This window comes from Castor canadensis, chromosome 10, assembly GCF_047511655.1.
Source record: "Castor canadensis chromosome 10, mCasCan1.hap1v2, whole genome shotgun sequence".
Lineage (NCBI taxonomy): Eukaryota > Metazoa > Chordata > Mammalia > Rodentia > Castoridae > Castor > Castor canadensis.
Window position 1 is genome coordinate 115,586,109 of NC_133395.1, and position 17,162 is coordinate 115,603,270.

General features: G+C 45.3%; 1 protein-coding gene across 7 annotated transcripts in view; it reads right to left on the reverse strand.

The window, feature by feature from the left end:
• Positions 1-17,162, reverse strand: part of LOC109681673 (rho guanine nucleotide exchange factor 3) — a 299,591-nt gene that overhangs the window by 55,144 nt on the left and 227,285 nt on the right. For 2 of the 7 annotated variants that reach the window (XM_074044010.1, XM_074044012.1), the window contains exon 1: positions 10,961-11,213. The exons of the other annotated variants lie outside the window; for them this stretch is intronic. In XM_074044010.1, coding sequence (XP_073900111.1) covers positions 10,961-11,056 — 96 coding nt within the window. In that variant the 5' untranslated portion in view covers positions 11,057-11,213. Of the gene's footprint in view, positions 1-10,960; positions 11,214-17,162 lie in introns of those variants that run through there. 7 annotated transcript variants of the gene reach the window in all.

Genomic DNA, 17,162 nt, shown 5'->3' on the forward strand with positions numbered 1-17,162 from the left:
ATGGAAAAGAGAGGTACCACGTGACAAAGAAGGCAAGGAGCCCTGGAGCTCCAGCTCTGCCCCCACATCACCTTCAGCTCATTTCAATTACAAAGCAATAATCAGGAAAATGGACAGGCAATGGCAATTGACTTAAAATACAGAAGTAAATACAAACTTGTCACTTGAATGTTGAGTTTGGTTTAAAAAAAAAAATTCAATGTAGCCATTGGAGCCAGAAATAATGGGTGCCAATAAGAGTTTCAAAAAAAGAGGAGTTTTGCTGAAAATGGTTTTCGTTCCAAAGGTGAAGGATAGCTGTAGTAGAGAGGGCAAAGTTTGCAAGTATTTTCATCTAGGAGGAAAAACTACTTAGAAAACTCCTGACGCTAAGCACTGGTGGCTCACACCTGTGATGCCTAGCTACTCAGGAAACAGAGATCAGGAGGATCACAGTCTGAAGACAGCCCAGGCAAACAGTTTGTGAGACCCTTTCTCAGAAAAGAAAAAAATAAATAAAAAAACAGGGCTAGTGGGAGGGCTCATGTGGTAGAGCACCTACCTAGCAAGTGTTAGGCCCTGAATTCAAACTCTAGTACCACCAAAAAAAAAAAGACAACAAAAAACCAAAACTGCTGGGCATCACGCTAGGCAAAACAGTTTCCTTGGTAAAGGTTCATGATCAGCCCCAGGTGGCAAAAGGTTACAGTGATGGAGTGAAAGCTCATTACAGGACCAGCCCCTCCTTCCTTCTGCCCCAGGAGTTAGGCGGAGGGCACCCCTGAGTTTACAGAGCAGAGCTATGCTGGAGGGTGGCGGGGGCCACTGATCCTGCAAAGCCTGCACAAATGACTATTAAATAAATGACATGCTGCCAAGACCCATGTCTGTTCACAGATTCAAACAATTTTCTAGGAACAAGAGTTATTGGCCCACACCTATGGCCTAGACTCTTCTGACTGTGAACTGCTATGTAAAGAACGGGGACCTCTGGGGAGAGGAGGAGGCATCGAGAACTCCCCTGTGCCAGGTGTGGGCACACACGCTCTCCCTTGCTCTCCATAGTAACACCATTACCTACAGAAGAGGAAGCAGGTGTTCCAAGGGCAGCCACTTGCTCCAAGTCATACCGAGCAATTAATCTGCAGAGCTGAAATTTGAATTCAAATCTACCTGACCTGAAAGCCTTCTCTGCCGTCTCCCCATTGGCTTCCCAGGGCACACAATTTCCTCGTACAATAATAACATAATAGCAATATGCAGGCAGTACTGTCCCGAGTGCTCTCTGTCCTTTCATCAGCACCTTGACATCTTGTGCGTTAATGCTACAAAAACCCATTTCATGAAGCAGGCAAGTACTACTCAGAGAATCTGAGAATTTGCTGAAGGTCACCCAGCCAGGACTGAGTCCACGGCTTACTCCTCAGCAAGGCTTGGGTTTTAACCGCAGGGCTGTAGTTTCCTAAGCCAGGTGGGAGCCCTAAAGGTAACGTGACTGCACAGGCAGAAGGGGCAGAAAGAGACTGAGGTAGGAAGTGGAAAGGTCACTCAACATTCAAGCTTGCGCTCTCTGGGATCAGGAATCCCCTTTGGCTCCTCCCTCAGCACCTTAGGGAGCCCAGCCAGCTGCACAGATGTCCTGCTTGAGTGCTGCCAACAGACAAGGCCCTCTGGTAAGGGCACACCTGGGAAATGGTAGATGGTATCCAGCAACAGGGGGCTTACTGGATGGCCACTGGCCAACACATGGCCCTCCCCTGTGATCAAGCTCCCCAGTGACATTGCTGCTTCCCATCCACATCTCTCTCAGACTGACAGTCACTACTTATATGTCAGTTTTGCTAATGTTTTGGTCAAACTCAAGCAGAAGTTCCTTTACGACAGAAAGCATGCCTTTTGTTGTTGTTTGGTTGTTCGTAAAACATGAGAAAATGATCTGGTCAGGTCAGAATGCATAGTCAACTAAAGAGCATTAGGGGATCACATTTTAGTTGTTCAACTTCTTCTCCAGCTGGCGTCCATCATGCTATCTTCTCTCCCCACACTTCTAACAAAGGATCTATTTATAATTAAAGTGCCCTGCTAACGAACAGGGCACAAAGAAAACTCCAAGCAACCTAATCCACCCTCATCTGCTTCCTTGGGTCTGTCTGTGTCTGGCACTGCACTAAGATTCCTGGATGACGCATGTCAGGTGGGAGCTGTGCCTGTGGCTAGAGTGCCTCTCTGACTAGAGCTCATGCACTACTTCCTGTTCAAAAGGCATTCTGGGAACAACTAGAAAACCACATTAGATTTTTTTATTCTACCTGAAGCTTGCCAGTGTGCTCAGGACATCTTTTCTTAAAAATAAATAGTAATAATGTCTAGTGCTAATTTGGATTCCTGGGGGAACTGAGTGGGTATTTCCTACAAAGGGAAGAGTAATCTCGGAGCAGACCCTTGATAGGGAAGACCAGTTGTAGCTGATCTGCATTTGTGTTCACAATCTGTTGAATGATTTTTCTGTGAAGCCCTGTCTATGCCCATTTTATCTTCACGTTTCTTCTGGAAATTTTCACTTTACAGATGAGGAAAAGGAGACTTACAGGATGAGTTCAGCCCAAGGTCTACTCAGCTCACAAGTAGCTCAGTAGGGATTTGAACTCAGCTCAGTCTAATCCCCAAACCCAAGTTTCCAACTGTTACACTCTGGTCCAAACTGAAATATAATACTTCCCAATCCTTCCCACCAGGAAGAAGGGGGAAAGAAAGAAGATGGGTTGATTCAGTTTGGCTGGAACCCTGGAACTTTCTTTGAAGTTTTGAAAAAAAATGATTCATAGGACAGAAATCTGATTTTTTTAAACTTGACTAACAGGTAGTTCAGAATTTTTTGTTAATGACACATTAAGGACAATTTTTTTTTTTTTTTGCAGTACTGGGGTTTGAACTCAGGGCCTGTGCTTGCCAGGCACTCTACCACTTGAGCCAGGCCCCTAGCCCTTTTTGCTGTAGGCATTTTTTTCAAAATAGAGTCTCATATTTATGTTGAGGCCAACCTGGACTGCAATCCTCTTACTTATGGCTTTCCACCTAGCTGGGCTAACAGGCGTGTGCTACCATGGGACTGAGATGGGCTCATGTGAACTTTTTGTCTGGACTGGCATTGAACCGCTCTCCTTCCAATCTCTACCTCCCAAGTAGCTAGGAGCCACTGTGCCTGGCTAAAGGTATTTTCTACTTAAAAGTCTTACTATCTGAAACCTGAATCCTATGCTCAATGTCCAAATTCAAGTTTAGTCTGAAAATGACTACCCAAACTTGGAACTTGTAGAGTTCCAATCCTAGAAGAGCCCTGGGAACAGGCCTAGTGCAGTTTCTAATCTCTAGAGATACGGTAACAATGTAGTTTTTGTTTTTATTTTTTGCCATGTTCATAGATCACTCAAGTTATTATGTACTTAATGCTTCCATAAATTACACATTTTTAACTTAAACATTGTAAAAATAAACCATATCACCACCTTAACTGGGAAATCACTATCACCTGTCATAAACAGAAATTAACTTTAAAAATGAACCCTGTTAAGCTCTTGTCAGATACCTTTGCTTGTTCAAGGCCTCCAAATGCTGAGGTCTGCACTTTGTTAAAAAGGGAAATTAACAAATGATAGACAGGCAGCAACAATACACTAGCTCCAAACTGAGAAGTGACATAGAAGGAGAGGAGAACTAAAAAAGGAGAGGTTCAAAACTATTGGGGGGGGGGCGTGTCTTGTCTCTGTATCATTTCACAAGTGGGCAAACCTGCCTTTTTCTGAAATAGTGATATAACACAGTCTTCTCATGCAGAAGAAAGATGCTGAGGTCCTGAGAAATTGAGCCTACTGTAAGAACCAGTTTAGAAAAAGATGATGCATTTACAAGACCTCTGAAGCACACACCTGTTTCTCAAGGTTGATGCCAAAACCAAGCTCCCTCTCCCAGGCCCTCTGAGCCCGGGCAAGAAGTGGTCAGACCAAAAAGAGAAAATGAGGTGTGTTTTTGGATGCTCCCTCCTTCAAAGTTCTCAGATAAGTCACCATCAAACAGCTGAGGCAGGAGGTGGTTGAGGTAACATGTCATCATGTCTTTGTGGTTTATATTTAAGCTACCATGAGTTTTCCCCTCTTCTAACACTTTATTTCCCTTCCACAGTGGTTTCCAACTCCTTTTGCAAGGTCACACCCAGAAGCACCCAAGAAAATCACCAACCAACAAACAGGATGGCCTATAAGGCCTGTGAAAACGAGCCAAGGCCGTCACCCACATCCCTCTCCTACCCATGTGAAGTCAAAAGTTGAGAATTGGTGGAGGGTGTTAGCTCAGTGGTAGTGTGTGTGCTCAGTATACAGGAGGCCCTGGGTTCAATCCCTAGCATTGAGAAAAAAAAAAGTCTTTACCAGTGACCTTTAGTTATCTTTTCTATATTTGCCTAGGGTCATTTTTGAAATGGATGCCTCACTTGAGGATTATGAAATGTTACCATGTCAATATAAGATAACACACTTGAGAAGAGGCTTGCCCTGGCCTTGTGTCCAGGCCAAAAAGCAGCCAGAGGGAGGCCTTGGTCCCTATGGCCATCAGACTTAGCTTTGTCTCTTTCTACCCATTGGTTTAATTGCCTTTTTCTTCTGGAGCTTCTTCCTTCAAAAATATTCCAACTGGTGGCAAGTGCTAAGTATATATGTTCTCACATATTGAAGGGGATGACACAAAAGAAAGTGTCACTATAGAATATACAGCACCAGAATGTGACATTAGAATTAAGAAAGGATTTTCTCAGGATCCATACTGAACAAACACAGTACACATGGCCTCAGAAGGTTATGTGTTTTCTGTCCCTGGAGGTGTTAAGCAGGTATCCAATGGATCCAGCAGTTGGATAAGAACTGGGCTGCAAGTCCCACCCCAAGGTACTCTGATACAAAGACCCTAGGTCACTTCCTAGAAGCGGGTTTTGTTTGTTTCATAAATCCCTGAAGAAAAAGCCTGTTTTGCTACTCCTTTCCTCTACAGCTTAAGAGCCAGAAAGGAAAAAGGAAAAAAAAAATCAAGTGAATTTACTGTTAAGGTTTCTGGTTCAGTTCCAATTAATTGAAGTTTACTAATAATCAGGGCTGCCTTCTCACAAAAGGACACAATGGTCCAAACACAGAAGGACAAATATTTCTAGACTTAAAAAGAACCACTCCTTTTCCAGCCAGTCCAAGGTTCACAAGCCTTTCCTGATTAACCTGTGATGACATCTTCTAAGCTAGTAACTGATGTCAATTTATTAAAAATAAAGAGGACAGCATTAGAAACCACTAGTCTTCACTCCCATCAGTCCATGAGTTGACACAATAAGAATAAATGGTAAGGAAATCACAGCACTTTCCTCATTTCATGTGTGACCTCTACCCATTAGCAATAGTGACAAATTACACAGAGCAACATAAATCACAAATGGAGCCCTTCCACATCCACACACCCCATTAATAACAATTACATTTACATAGGGCTTTGCAAAATTAGGATGCAATCAGTCATTTATTTTCATTCAGCAGTTATGAAAATAGTGGCACAGGTCCAGAATTTTATAGGCAATCAGAGGGTGTCTTTAAAAAAATGACACAATTTTTGAATAACCAGATGGTGGTTGGGCCTTTCAGGTACTCGTTTAAATAGAAGGCTGGTGGTTCATGTAGATAAGCAAAATGAGTAATAGAAGAACTCCCAGTGTAACCTCCCTAGAGCTGAGCATGCAGAATTCTGCCAAACACCAGCCTCTTGGTCTTGAAAAACACAAAACGGAAATTGCCAAAACCTCCCAAATGGGGGTTTGCAAACCCCATTCCTGTGGGTCACAGCTGTTCTATGAAGTGGGCTGTCAGAAGCATTGACTAGTGGTGGGGTCTCCCACCCAGACACTCAGGAAAGAATGAGCCTTTGATTGTCAGGCAATTTGCTTGGGCAAGCTGGTTCATCCTTAGAATGTTATGTGGTAAGGAGACCAGTGATTTAGTCATTCAAAGGCAATGTGATGTGGTTGAAAAAGTATAGACTTTGGGGTCAGACTGGGGTGTGAGTCTTGGCCTCCAACCAGTAGCTCAACCATCCTGGGAAACCACTACCCTACTTGGAACCTCAGTTTCTTCTTCCAAAAAAAAAAAGAGGACCATACTACCTACCTCACAGGATTGTTGTGATCATGGTTAAAGTAAGGCACTTACACATATGTCTCCAATGCACTGTTAAGTGTAATACAGCATTCAGGAAGTCAGGATGGTGATTCAGATGTTTCTGAAAAGTGTTTTATGGATAATTTTTAAGAAGCAGAGGTCTTGATGATAATATTTATTGAGCACTTATTGTGTGCCAGGCACTAGGCTAAATATTGTACATGAATTGTCTCATGTGACCCTTACTATGCTTCACTATCTCCATTTCACCATTTAGGAAACTGAGGCTTAGAGAGCCACAGTGGTTTGTCCAAGGTCACACCACTAGCAGGTAGTAGAGATGGCTTTGGGACCCAGGTAGTCTTATTTTAGAGTTGATGTTCTAAATAGTTTTAAAGTCAACATGTGTAAAGTCAACATGTTTTCCTCTAATAAACCTGATCCTAGTTTATGTGTATCTTGGAGGTCCACAAATCACCAATATATTTTTCCAATTGAACAAGCCTCAGAATGATGGCTCAATAACCATAATCAGATCAGCAAGGGATGGCCTTTCCCTGGGTAGCTCTGTATATCTCTCCATGCAGCAAGATCTCTAAGGTTACATGATTCATGGGGCCTACTGATTTAGTCATCTGAAAGAATCCTAGGATTTTTAACTGCAATAACTCCTATAACTGTTTTCACATAGTTGGTCATAGATACTCACAGTTAGTACCATATGATGCAGATTCCAAGAAAAGTATAAATTACTGGAAGCTGGCATTCCAGGCATACAGCCCCAGGTATATACAGTTCTCAAATACACGTGTTGACTGGTGAGGCATAAATCATGACAGGAACATGGTGTTCACCTTGCCCTGTAGCTGAGGCTTCAAAGACACCTTCTCAGTTAGGTGTTCAAGATTATATATTTAAAAGAATATTTGAAAGCATTTTATATGTCTGGTAAGCTGTGTGTTTTCCTTCCTTTTTTTCCCAGAGCGGTAAATACCCTTAGATGCTAAAAGGGCCATCGGTATTGAAAGCTGGATTAAATCCATCAGGAAATCTGGCATTGGATCTTGGCTCAAGTTGATTTTCTTTTGTGTATTTCTTACAAGTTACCTCCCTTCAGTGTCATTATTCATAAAGTGGAGAGAATAATGCATTCTTTATATGTTATCCTCCAACATGGCTGTGATCTCGAATGAGACACTAGACATAGTACATTGCTTTTTAATTAAAACGTTTATTTAAAAATTTATTTATTTATTTTGGCAGTACTCAGGGCCTTGTACCTGCCAGGTAAGCATTCTACCACTTAAGTCATGCTCCCCAGTCCCTAACTTTTGTTTTTGGTGGTACTGGGGTTTCAATTCAGAGTATTATGCTTGCCAGGCAGGAACTCTGGCACTAAGCATGCCTCCAGCCCCCCAATATCTTATTAACATAAATTAATTGTACAAAGGGGTTTCACTGTGATATTTACATGGGAATATCACAATGGAAGATTTAGAAAAGAGATAGAACTCTGTTATTTCTAGATGCATGGTGTATTCCCAGGGCCATGCAAGGTTACTGAGTCAGAAGCAAAACCTATACCTTTGAGACCCCGGGCAATACTAAACTATTCATGAGGTAGACATATGGTCTACTTGCTGCAAAATTTTACCACCTAGAGACAAAGGCAATGGGTACAAATACCAACAACCAAATCAGGCCTGATCCTAAGCAACATCCAAGATGGTGACTGTTAAAGTCAAAACTGAGTTGGCCACCAAGTTGTTTTGTATGTTCTTAGACATGACAGAAATGCCTCTCTGGATCTTCATGAAAACTCTTAAAAGCTTCTCCTCAGGATCTAGCTTCCTGAGCCCAGGTGTCCACTCACCTGAGCCTTGTTTTCTAAATGCAAACCTGACCATGGCGGAAATAGTGACTATTTACAACCAGCGTAATTCATTACAATGAACAATTTTCCTTCTAGTGAACTGATCAGGTGTTCACAGCACCTAACATAACTAGATAAGCAATCCCTGCTGGCATGGGAAATGAGCAGCCAATGAATATGAAAACAGATAGATTGACCAAAGCTGCATTAACCATCAGAAGAAACAGACTTAACAGTGCTTACAGGATACCATGCTTCTCTGTGGAAATCCAGAGATATCACACATGCAATATATTCCATGCAAATATTTCTAAAAGTTTAAAATAGATCCTTTAAAGAAAATATAAAAATTAAAAAAATTTTTTTTTGCTTTCACTTGGAACTACCACTGAAATTAAAAAATAGAAAGCATTTAAATTAAATCTTGAATACAAATTTTATTACTTGCTTTCAAGGGAATTTTTAATTTTTTTGGTATATTCTTTATAAGGGTATGGTATCAAATGCATATCAATACCTGCTCCCCATGGGCCTTTCACAGGGGGCTTATCCCAACACACTTGGTGGGGACCACTTCTAGAAAGCACTTGCATCACTGCCGTTCCTACAGAACACTCAGAAGGAACAGCCATTGCAAATCTACTAGCACAGGTGCTCTGCTCCAAGTGCTTTTGAAGGTCAACAAGTCCTATTATCCTGGAAAGGCCTTTGGATAAAGCTGTTTTTCTTTTTTATTGTTATTCTTTCTCATTGACAATGATCAATCTTTAAAATATACTTTCAGAGGAATTAATAGTGTCTATGAATGATTATATAATCATGTTTTTCAAAAGGCAGACAGTGAATGCTGTTTTTTAAACATTTATAAATACTGATGACACCTACTGGTGGAAAATATATTTTAGTTAACCGGGTACCAAAAAGCCAGGCCTGCAAAGGTTTGGCTGCCTTTTGTGCTGACAAGGAAACCAGAAAACTTCCCCCTGAAACCCACTTAGGTTTCTTTTTCCAACTTTGCTTATCTCCACTGTTAGGAAATGAGTTATGCCAGGTGAATGAAGCTAAGAGACATCTGTGCCTCAAAGTGTAGAAAACATTTTTACCATGACTAAAAAACCTAAGTGGGAATACCTTAAAAATATTTATCAACTATTTCCAAAAATTATTCATCCCACCCCATCCTACTCTCACTCCAGGACATCCTCACAGAAGGAAAAGAAATCATATTTTACCATCCAGATCTAGCTACTAATGAATAAATTAGTATTTGACATGTGACATGTTTCAGCTCATTTGGGGTATCTTCTATACATAAGGAAAGATTAAACTTGTAAGTTCTCTTAAGACCTTAGCTAAACTGCTCAAAAACACAGGACTAAGGAAGAGTAAAAAAAGCTAGAACCCAGAGCTATTCTCATTATTCTTTTCTTTAGCCCACTTCAATTTATTAACTAAATTGGCTATGCTTTTCTTCCTTCCAAGAGAAGTTTGAGGGATCATCACTCCTCCATTCATTAAAGTATGAAGTTTCCATTGAAAAACCATTCAATCCCAAGCCTGAGCAACCTGAATTCTATGCAGGTACCATGCAGTCAAAACTTAAATATGAATTCAAATGCTAGCGCTATCACACTTCCATAGCTGGTGGGAACAAAAACTCTTTGTGAAAATATTCAGCTGAACTGGGGTGTAGAGTAGGGGTAGAGGAGAGAAGTTAGGCTGTGTTCAGCTTACAGAAAGCTGAATACAACCAGTGACTGTCCTGTCAGCTTGGGGCAGGTCTTGTTAGAAGCAATGAATGTTTGATGCCATCCTCTTAAGTATACATAATTCATAAGCCAAGTGCACACAATAGGCAGACCCAAGGGTGGCACAGTGGGGAGAACCCCAAGAATGCTGTGACAAAGCCAGATGCACAGTTGCTTCCAGAACCCCTCCATTCCCTGTGGTGATGTTCTCAGTTGGGGGTATTGGGGGGGAGAGTGGAGATCTCCCATACACATCTGAGCAGCGATGATGAGCTGGGTCCTGTGGGTCCCACCACAGTTTGGCTACGGCAAAGCTGTGGTCTAATGCAAGCAATTGTTTTCCCTAGGACCCTTAAAGAAGGTAAGACTGCTTTCTCCTCCAGCTGTACCCAACCAGCCTTAAAGGCCAGTGAGCTATTTGCCTGGGAAATAACACCCAGGAGGAAAAGGCCAGCTAAACAAGCTGGGAGGACTCCCCCACTTTAGGCTCAAGGCACAGGAAAGTTGGGGGAAGACGGGGAATGGAAGCTTCCAATGTTCTCAGACAGCTTCCCATTGACTGCAGGAGTTTAATTCATTTTCAGGCTCCATATGGAAGACACTTGCATGACTCACTTAGCTCCAGGCCTACAGCTAAATTACCCCCCCACCCCGCCCACTGGCCACAGGTGACAAATATAATAAGTGCCCTGCCCTGTCTTTGCTGCCAAATAGCTGCAAGGCCAAGTCTGGCAGGTGAGATGTCTGGATGAGTCCCCAAGAACCTCCTTCTGCCCTTCCAATCCGGGGCAAGAAGAAACACTCGCTTAAAGGGTGGCTGTTGGTGCTTCTGGGTCTAGACGGGGGGTCCACGTTCTGCGAGCCACTGAACTTGCTTGGGCAGGAGAGGCAGTGACAAGGAGGAGACGCTCCCAGGCCAGCAGGGACAGAAAGACAAGGACAGAGAGAGAGCAGTCAAGCAGTTCATGCTTGACCCACAGAGGAGAGGGGAGACAGACAGGGTGAGGGATGACGATGGGGGAAGCAGAGCTTGTAAGAGACAGAGAGAAAGCGACAGGCACACAGAGTGTGAGCGAGGACAGCCAACCAGTGCCAGGGCTCCAGGAAAGCGAGCGATGGAGAGAGAGCGCCCCGCGGAGACATCCAGAGGGGGCCAGGTGGAGAGCGCGCCCTACCTCGGCGTCCTTGGCCGCGCCGCTGCCCGGGGACACCTCCAGGCTGCAGTTGGCCCTCTTGACCGTGAGGTAGAAGGGGTAATCCTTGGCCACCATGGCGGCTGCCGGGCCTGCTCTTTGGGATGTCACCGCTGATCCAAGGCGACTACAAAACTCCCAGGCGAAAGGGGACCCCAGCTCCACGGCGGCGGGAGGAAGCGACACAGAGCAGGGACAGCCGGCTTCTAGCCCCCGCGGAGCCGAAGCGGGCGCTGCAGCAGAGCGGAGCGGGAAGACCACGCCCCCTGGGCGGTGGAGGGGGGGACGGGACTGGTGGGCCACGCCCCTGAGCAGTGAGTGGCGGGGGAGGGAAGGCCACGCCCCCAGGGCGGTGAGGGGTGTTCCCGCCACGGACAGGGACCGCCCCCTGCTGCTGAGCCCTGGGGGACTCGACCTCCGCGCCGTCCCCTGGAGCTGGCCTTAGCTCCACTTGCGCTCCCTCGTCCTCTCTGGGTAGAAAGGATGCTGGGGCGAAGTCGGGCGGCGGGTACAGAGGAGGTCCGGGCAAACTCAGGTGAAAGGAAGGAACCGGATCGGGGGAAAGCGAGTAATTCAAAAGCCCACAATAAAAATACAGACACAGAATTCTGTCTTGCCTTATTCCCAGGCCAGGTAATCTGCATTTTTTAAAAAATTGAACTTACTGGAGTGAACAGTGAAACGCAACCGTCTTAAGTGTGCACTTCGCTGAGTTCCGGCAAATGTGAGCATCCTGTGAGCATCCTGTGTGTGACAGTCACACACACAAAACATTTCCACCACCCCCATAGAGTCTACTCTAGTCCTCTCCCTGAACCCACTCTGGAGGAGGAGAGGGAGGTTAAGAAGGGCAATCGGACAGGGTCTGTTTCCAGGCTAGCTGTGCAGCCATCACCCCTTACCCTATTGCGCCTTTTGAGATCCGTTCTGGAGGAACCTGACATTGTAAATGCAATTATGAGGATGTTTGCAGCAACCCTGTCTGGGGTAGTTTAAAAAAAAAAAAAAGGCTGGAAACAATGGTAGTAACCCATCAGTAGGGTGTGCTTAAATAAACTTCCCTCAAACCACTCAGCAACAGTCAAAAGTGGAATGGGGGTCTATGGACATGTATTGGGCTCTGTTTAAAAAATAACTGTAGTAGTAGGCCATGTTAGTTAGGGCTTGATTCCCAGCACCAAAACGGAGAAGGGAGGCACAACAACAAAGAGGCTGGGCACAGTAGTGCACTGCGGTAATCTTAGCTACCTGGGAGGCAGATGTCTGAAACCAGGGCAAAGTCATAACCTCCAAGCTAAGCATGGTGGCGCACACCTCGTTAGGCAAGAGGCATAGAGGATCACTCCAGCCCCGGTAAAAACTCCAGACCCTATCAGAAAACCCAACTAACAGCAAAGAGAGCTGGGGTGGCTCAAGTGGTAGAGTGCTTAACTAGCAACTCAAGGCCCTGAGTTCAACCCCCAGCACAGCCAAAAAAGAAAAAGAAAAAAAAAAGTTAATACAGAAAAAGCGTAGTATGATAACCACTTATGTTAAAAATACATCGACCAAAGAATACCATCTTTTTTTTTTCCCAGCGGTGCTGGGGTTTGAACTCAGGACCTCACACTTGGTAGGCAGGCACTCTACCACTTGAGCCACTCTGCCAGCCCATCTTTTTTATAAAGACATACTTGTAAGTAAATAAGAATCCACAGCAAACTTTTACCCACTCCCTTCTGGCCAAGGAGAGGCATCTGGAATGACAGAATTAAAGCTGGGGGACTTTAAACTTATAGCTAATGTTTTTAAATTTCTTACAAGAAAAATACATTCATGCATCCCTTGGCCAATTAGAAATTAATTTTCAAAAATATTAAAATCATCATTATTTCCAAAACTATTCTGTAGGCTGCACTGCTGACTCCTCCCTCCCTCATGTGAAAGTCACAGTTACATCAGGGGTTGGTCTGGGGAGACACTGACTCTTATTTTTCCTTCTTGGGTGTGGGGAGGTAGTGGGAATGGAGACATTTAGTGCGTTTCACTCCTCTCTGCTTCCAGCTGAGCTGAGAGACCAGTGGCTTAACTTTTCAGGCAGGAAACCCCTTTACACACACACACACACACACACACACACACACACACACACACCACACACACACACCACACACACACACACACACACACCACACACACACACACACACACACACACACACCACACACCACACACACCCACACACACACCACACACCACACACCACACACACACACCACACACCACACACACACACACACACCACACACACACACACACCACACCACACACACACCACACACCACACACACACACACACCACACACCACACACACACACCACACACCACACACACACACACACCACACACCACACACACACCACACACACCACACACACACACCACACACACACACACACACCACACACACACACACACCACACACACACACACACACCACACACACACACACACACACCACACACCACACACACACACCACACACACACACACACACCACACACACCACACACACACACACACACACCACACACACACACACACACCACACACACCACACACACACACACACACCACACACACACACACACACCACACACCACACACACACACCACACACACACACCACACACACACACACACACACCACACACACCACACACACACACACACACACCACACACACACACACACCACACACACCACACACACACACACACACCACACACACACACACACACCACACACCACACACACACACACACCACACACCACACACACACCACACACACACACCACACACACACACACACACCACACACACCACACACACACACACACACCACACACACACACACACACCACACACACCACACACACACACACACACACCACACACACACCACACACACACACACACACCACACACACACACCACACACACACCACACACACACACACACACCACACACACACACACACACACACACACACCACACACACCACACACACCACACACACACACACACACACCACACACACCACACACACACACACACACCACACACACACACACACACCACACACACCACACACACACACACACACACCACACACACACCACACACACACACACACACCACACACACACACCACACACCACACACACACCACACACACCACACACACACACACACACACACCACACACCACCCACACACACACACCCCTCTTTTGTCCCAGGTGTCAAACCTACATCCCGGCACTGAATCCACCCACCTTCCTGCCTCTGGGAGAAGCTGGGTCACCAGTGCCACACATGTAAAGAGGGCTCTGGAATGAACAGCTCCTCACTGAGATTGAAGAGAGGGCCTGTGGTTCCCCCTCAGTAGACAACCTGAAGCACCCAGGGAAGAGAGTGGCTGAGGCAGAGGCAGCAGTGGGAAAGAACATTCCAGAACTAGTTTTCCTAGATATTCCTGAACACAGCTTAATCCTTTCAGCAGGAGCTGTGGGGGATTGGCCCTGTGTGGAGGAGACAAGGGAACCCCATCTTCAAGGGCTCCCAAGCAGAGGCAGTGATGGCCTCACTCTGAGCCCAGCATCGCAGACCCCATCCTTGTCTTCCTTTCTGCCCTTCCAGACCTGCCATCTCAACTAGCAGACTCAGGCCAAGGAAAGTCTTTTTGGGGATAGGTTTTGATCCCTAGTGAAGCTCACTGGGCTTTTGTTCTCCAGGTGGAAAATGTACTTAGAGCATCTGAGGAAGGAAAGAGTCCCCCCCAGGCAAATTCCCACCACCCTCTAACTGGTGGGTCATTGCAGTATCCTTAGGGCCAATCAGGGAGTGTGACATACCATAAATATAGTGTGACAATAAATAAACCCTACAAAATGGGGGCAATAACCTCAGGTTTAAGTATAATTATTATAGAGCAAAAGAGCCATATTGAGTGATAAGACTATCATATATATTTTCTCTTAAAACTTTGTGTCTTTAAATGATATTAGAACCATAGAAATCAAAGAATATGTTTGATGACATAACACATGACTTTTCCACTGTGCACACTGGCAGAGAGAAACAGACACATACACACATGGGGCAGAGTTTGCTAATGGCCTGAAACTATTTAAATAGCCTGCAAAAAGGCATAAGCTCCAAAATGAGTGTAAAGGGAAGATGAGAATCTGGAGTCCCCTTGGGTGGTCTGATTCTTCCAAATATCTCACTGCCCCCAAGGGGTTTTGGTGTTTAAAGACATATATTTTTGGTACAATAAAGCTCGTAAACTCAAGTCGGTAATTTTGGGTACATATAAGCTATATTTGTGGTCCTTCGGACATTAAAAAAAAAAATCAAGGCCAGGCATGGTGGTATGTGTGCTTGTAATCCCTGCTACTGTGGAGGCAGAGATCAGAAGATTGATATTCGAGGCCAGCCAGGGGATAAAAATTACCAAGACCCAATCTCAACAAACACACTAGAAATGGTGGGGCATACCTGTAATCCCAGGTGGGAGGGAGACATAGGTAGGAGGACTGCCATCTAAGACTGGTCCCAAGCAAAAAACTGGAGACCCTATCTGAAAAGTAACTAAAGCACAAAGAGGCTGGGGGTGTGGCTCAAGCGGTAAAGCAACTGCTTAGCAAGTGAGACAGTGAGTTCAAACTCCAGTACAACAACAAAAAAAAAGAAGTAGAATTTTCAAGGATTTATTTTTGACCACATGCAATTTCCGCCTTGTTCCCAGACTTCAGAACCTCTCTCCTGTGTAATGCATGCTCCATCATTAAGTGATTTGGGTTTTGGGCAATCTGCCTGGGACTCTAAGCAGGGGTGTACACGTTCGAATTCTGTCACAGGACTGGTGGAGTGGCTCTGCAAGCAGTGAGTGCCTGCCTAGCAAGCATGAGGCCCTGAGTTCAAACGCCAGTGCTGCCAAAAACCAAACAAACAAAAACAAAGCCTGTCAGAAAGCAAGTTGCCCTAAGGACAGTTCCAGAACAGCCCTCTTCCCCCAGGGAAGTGTCACAGTTGAAGGAAGCTGGACCAGCCCTGCAATGTTGCCTGACTAGCATCCCCAGGAGCTGGGTGCTCCCCATTCTGCCTGTGTGTGTGTGTGTGTGTGTGTGTGTGTGTGTGTGTGTGTATGTGTACGTGTGTGTGTGCATGTGTATGTTTATGGGCTTAGGAACAACACGGCCCTAACAGACAGCTTCACTCAAACCAACAGCACAAAGTTCCTTTCAGAACTCGCCTTCAGCACCACAGTTATAATCCTATAAAATGCTTTGCAGCCAGGCCGTGTTCCTCACAGGCCAGGAGCCTGGAGACAAAAATAAAGGAGCCTGTTCTGCATTTCCAGGAACAGTGCCAGGCACAGGGCTGTGGTCTGCCTGTGCCGGCCTGGTTCATTTGTGTGGCTGGTGGAGTGGGGGGGCCTCCATGCACAGACCACCACTGGTCATTGGCCCCTAAAGACTAGCAAATGACCAGGCAAGTCCAGGAGCCCATCTACTGACCACAGGGCCAACACAAGGCTGAAACCTCAGAAGATAAAGTGGCTGTGACAATCTACTCAGCCAATGGGACAATGCTGTGCCTATCAGTGCTGTACTTAACATCAGGGCTAGGTTCCTTTGCATTCACACATTCATGCATTCAGTCTGTACCGAGTGCTTCCTAAGCACGACTAAGCTACTTGTCTCCTCACCTCCCCTCCACCCATTCCAGGGCCTCCATCCCAGACAGGTGTTTAACACACACCTGCTCAAGAAATAAGGTCCATTTTATGGATGGAATTGGAGAACATCATTCTGAGTGAGGTTAGCCTGTCCCAAAAGACCAAAAATCATATGTTCTCCCTCATATGTGGACATTAGATCAAGGGCAAACACAACAAGGGGATTGGACTTTGAGCACATGACAAAAGCGAGAGCACACAAGGAAGGGGTGAGGATAGGTAAGACACCTAAAAAACTAGCTAGCATTTGTTGCCCTCAACGCACAGAAACTAAAGCAGATACCTTAAAAGCAACTAAGGCCAACAGGAGAAGGGGACCAGGAACTAGAGAAAAGGTTAGATAAAGAATAATTAACCTAGAAGGTAACACACATGCACAGGAAATTAATGTGAGGCA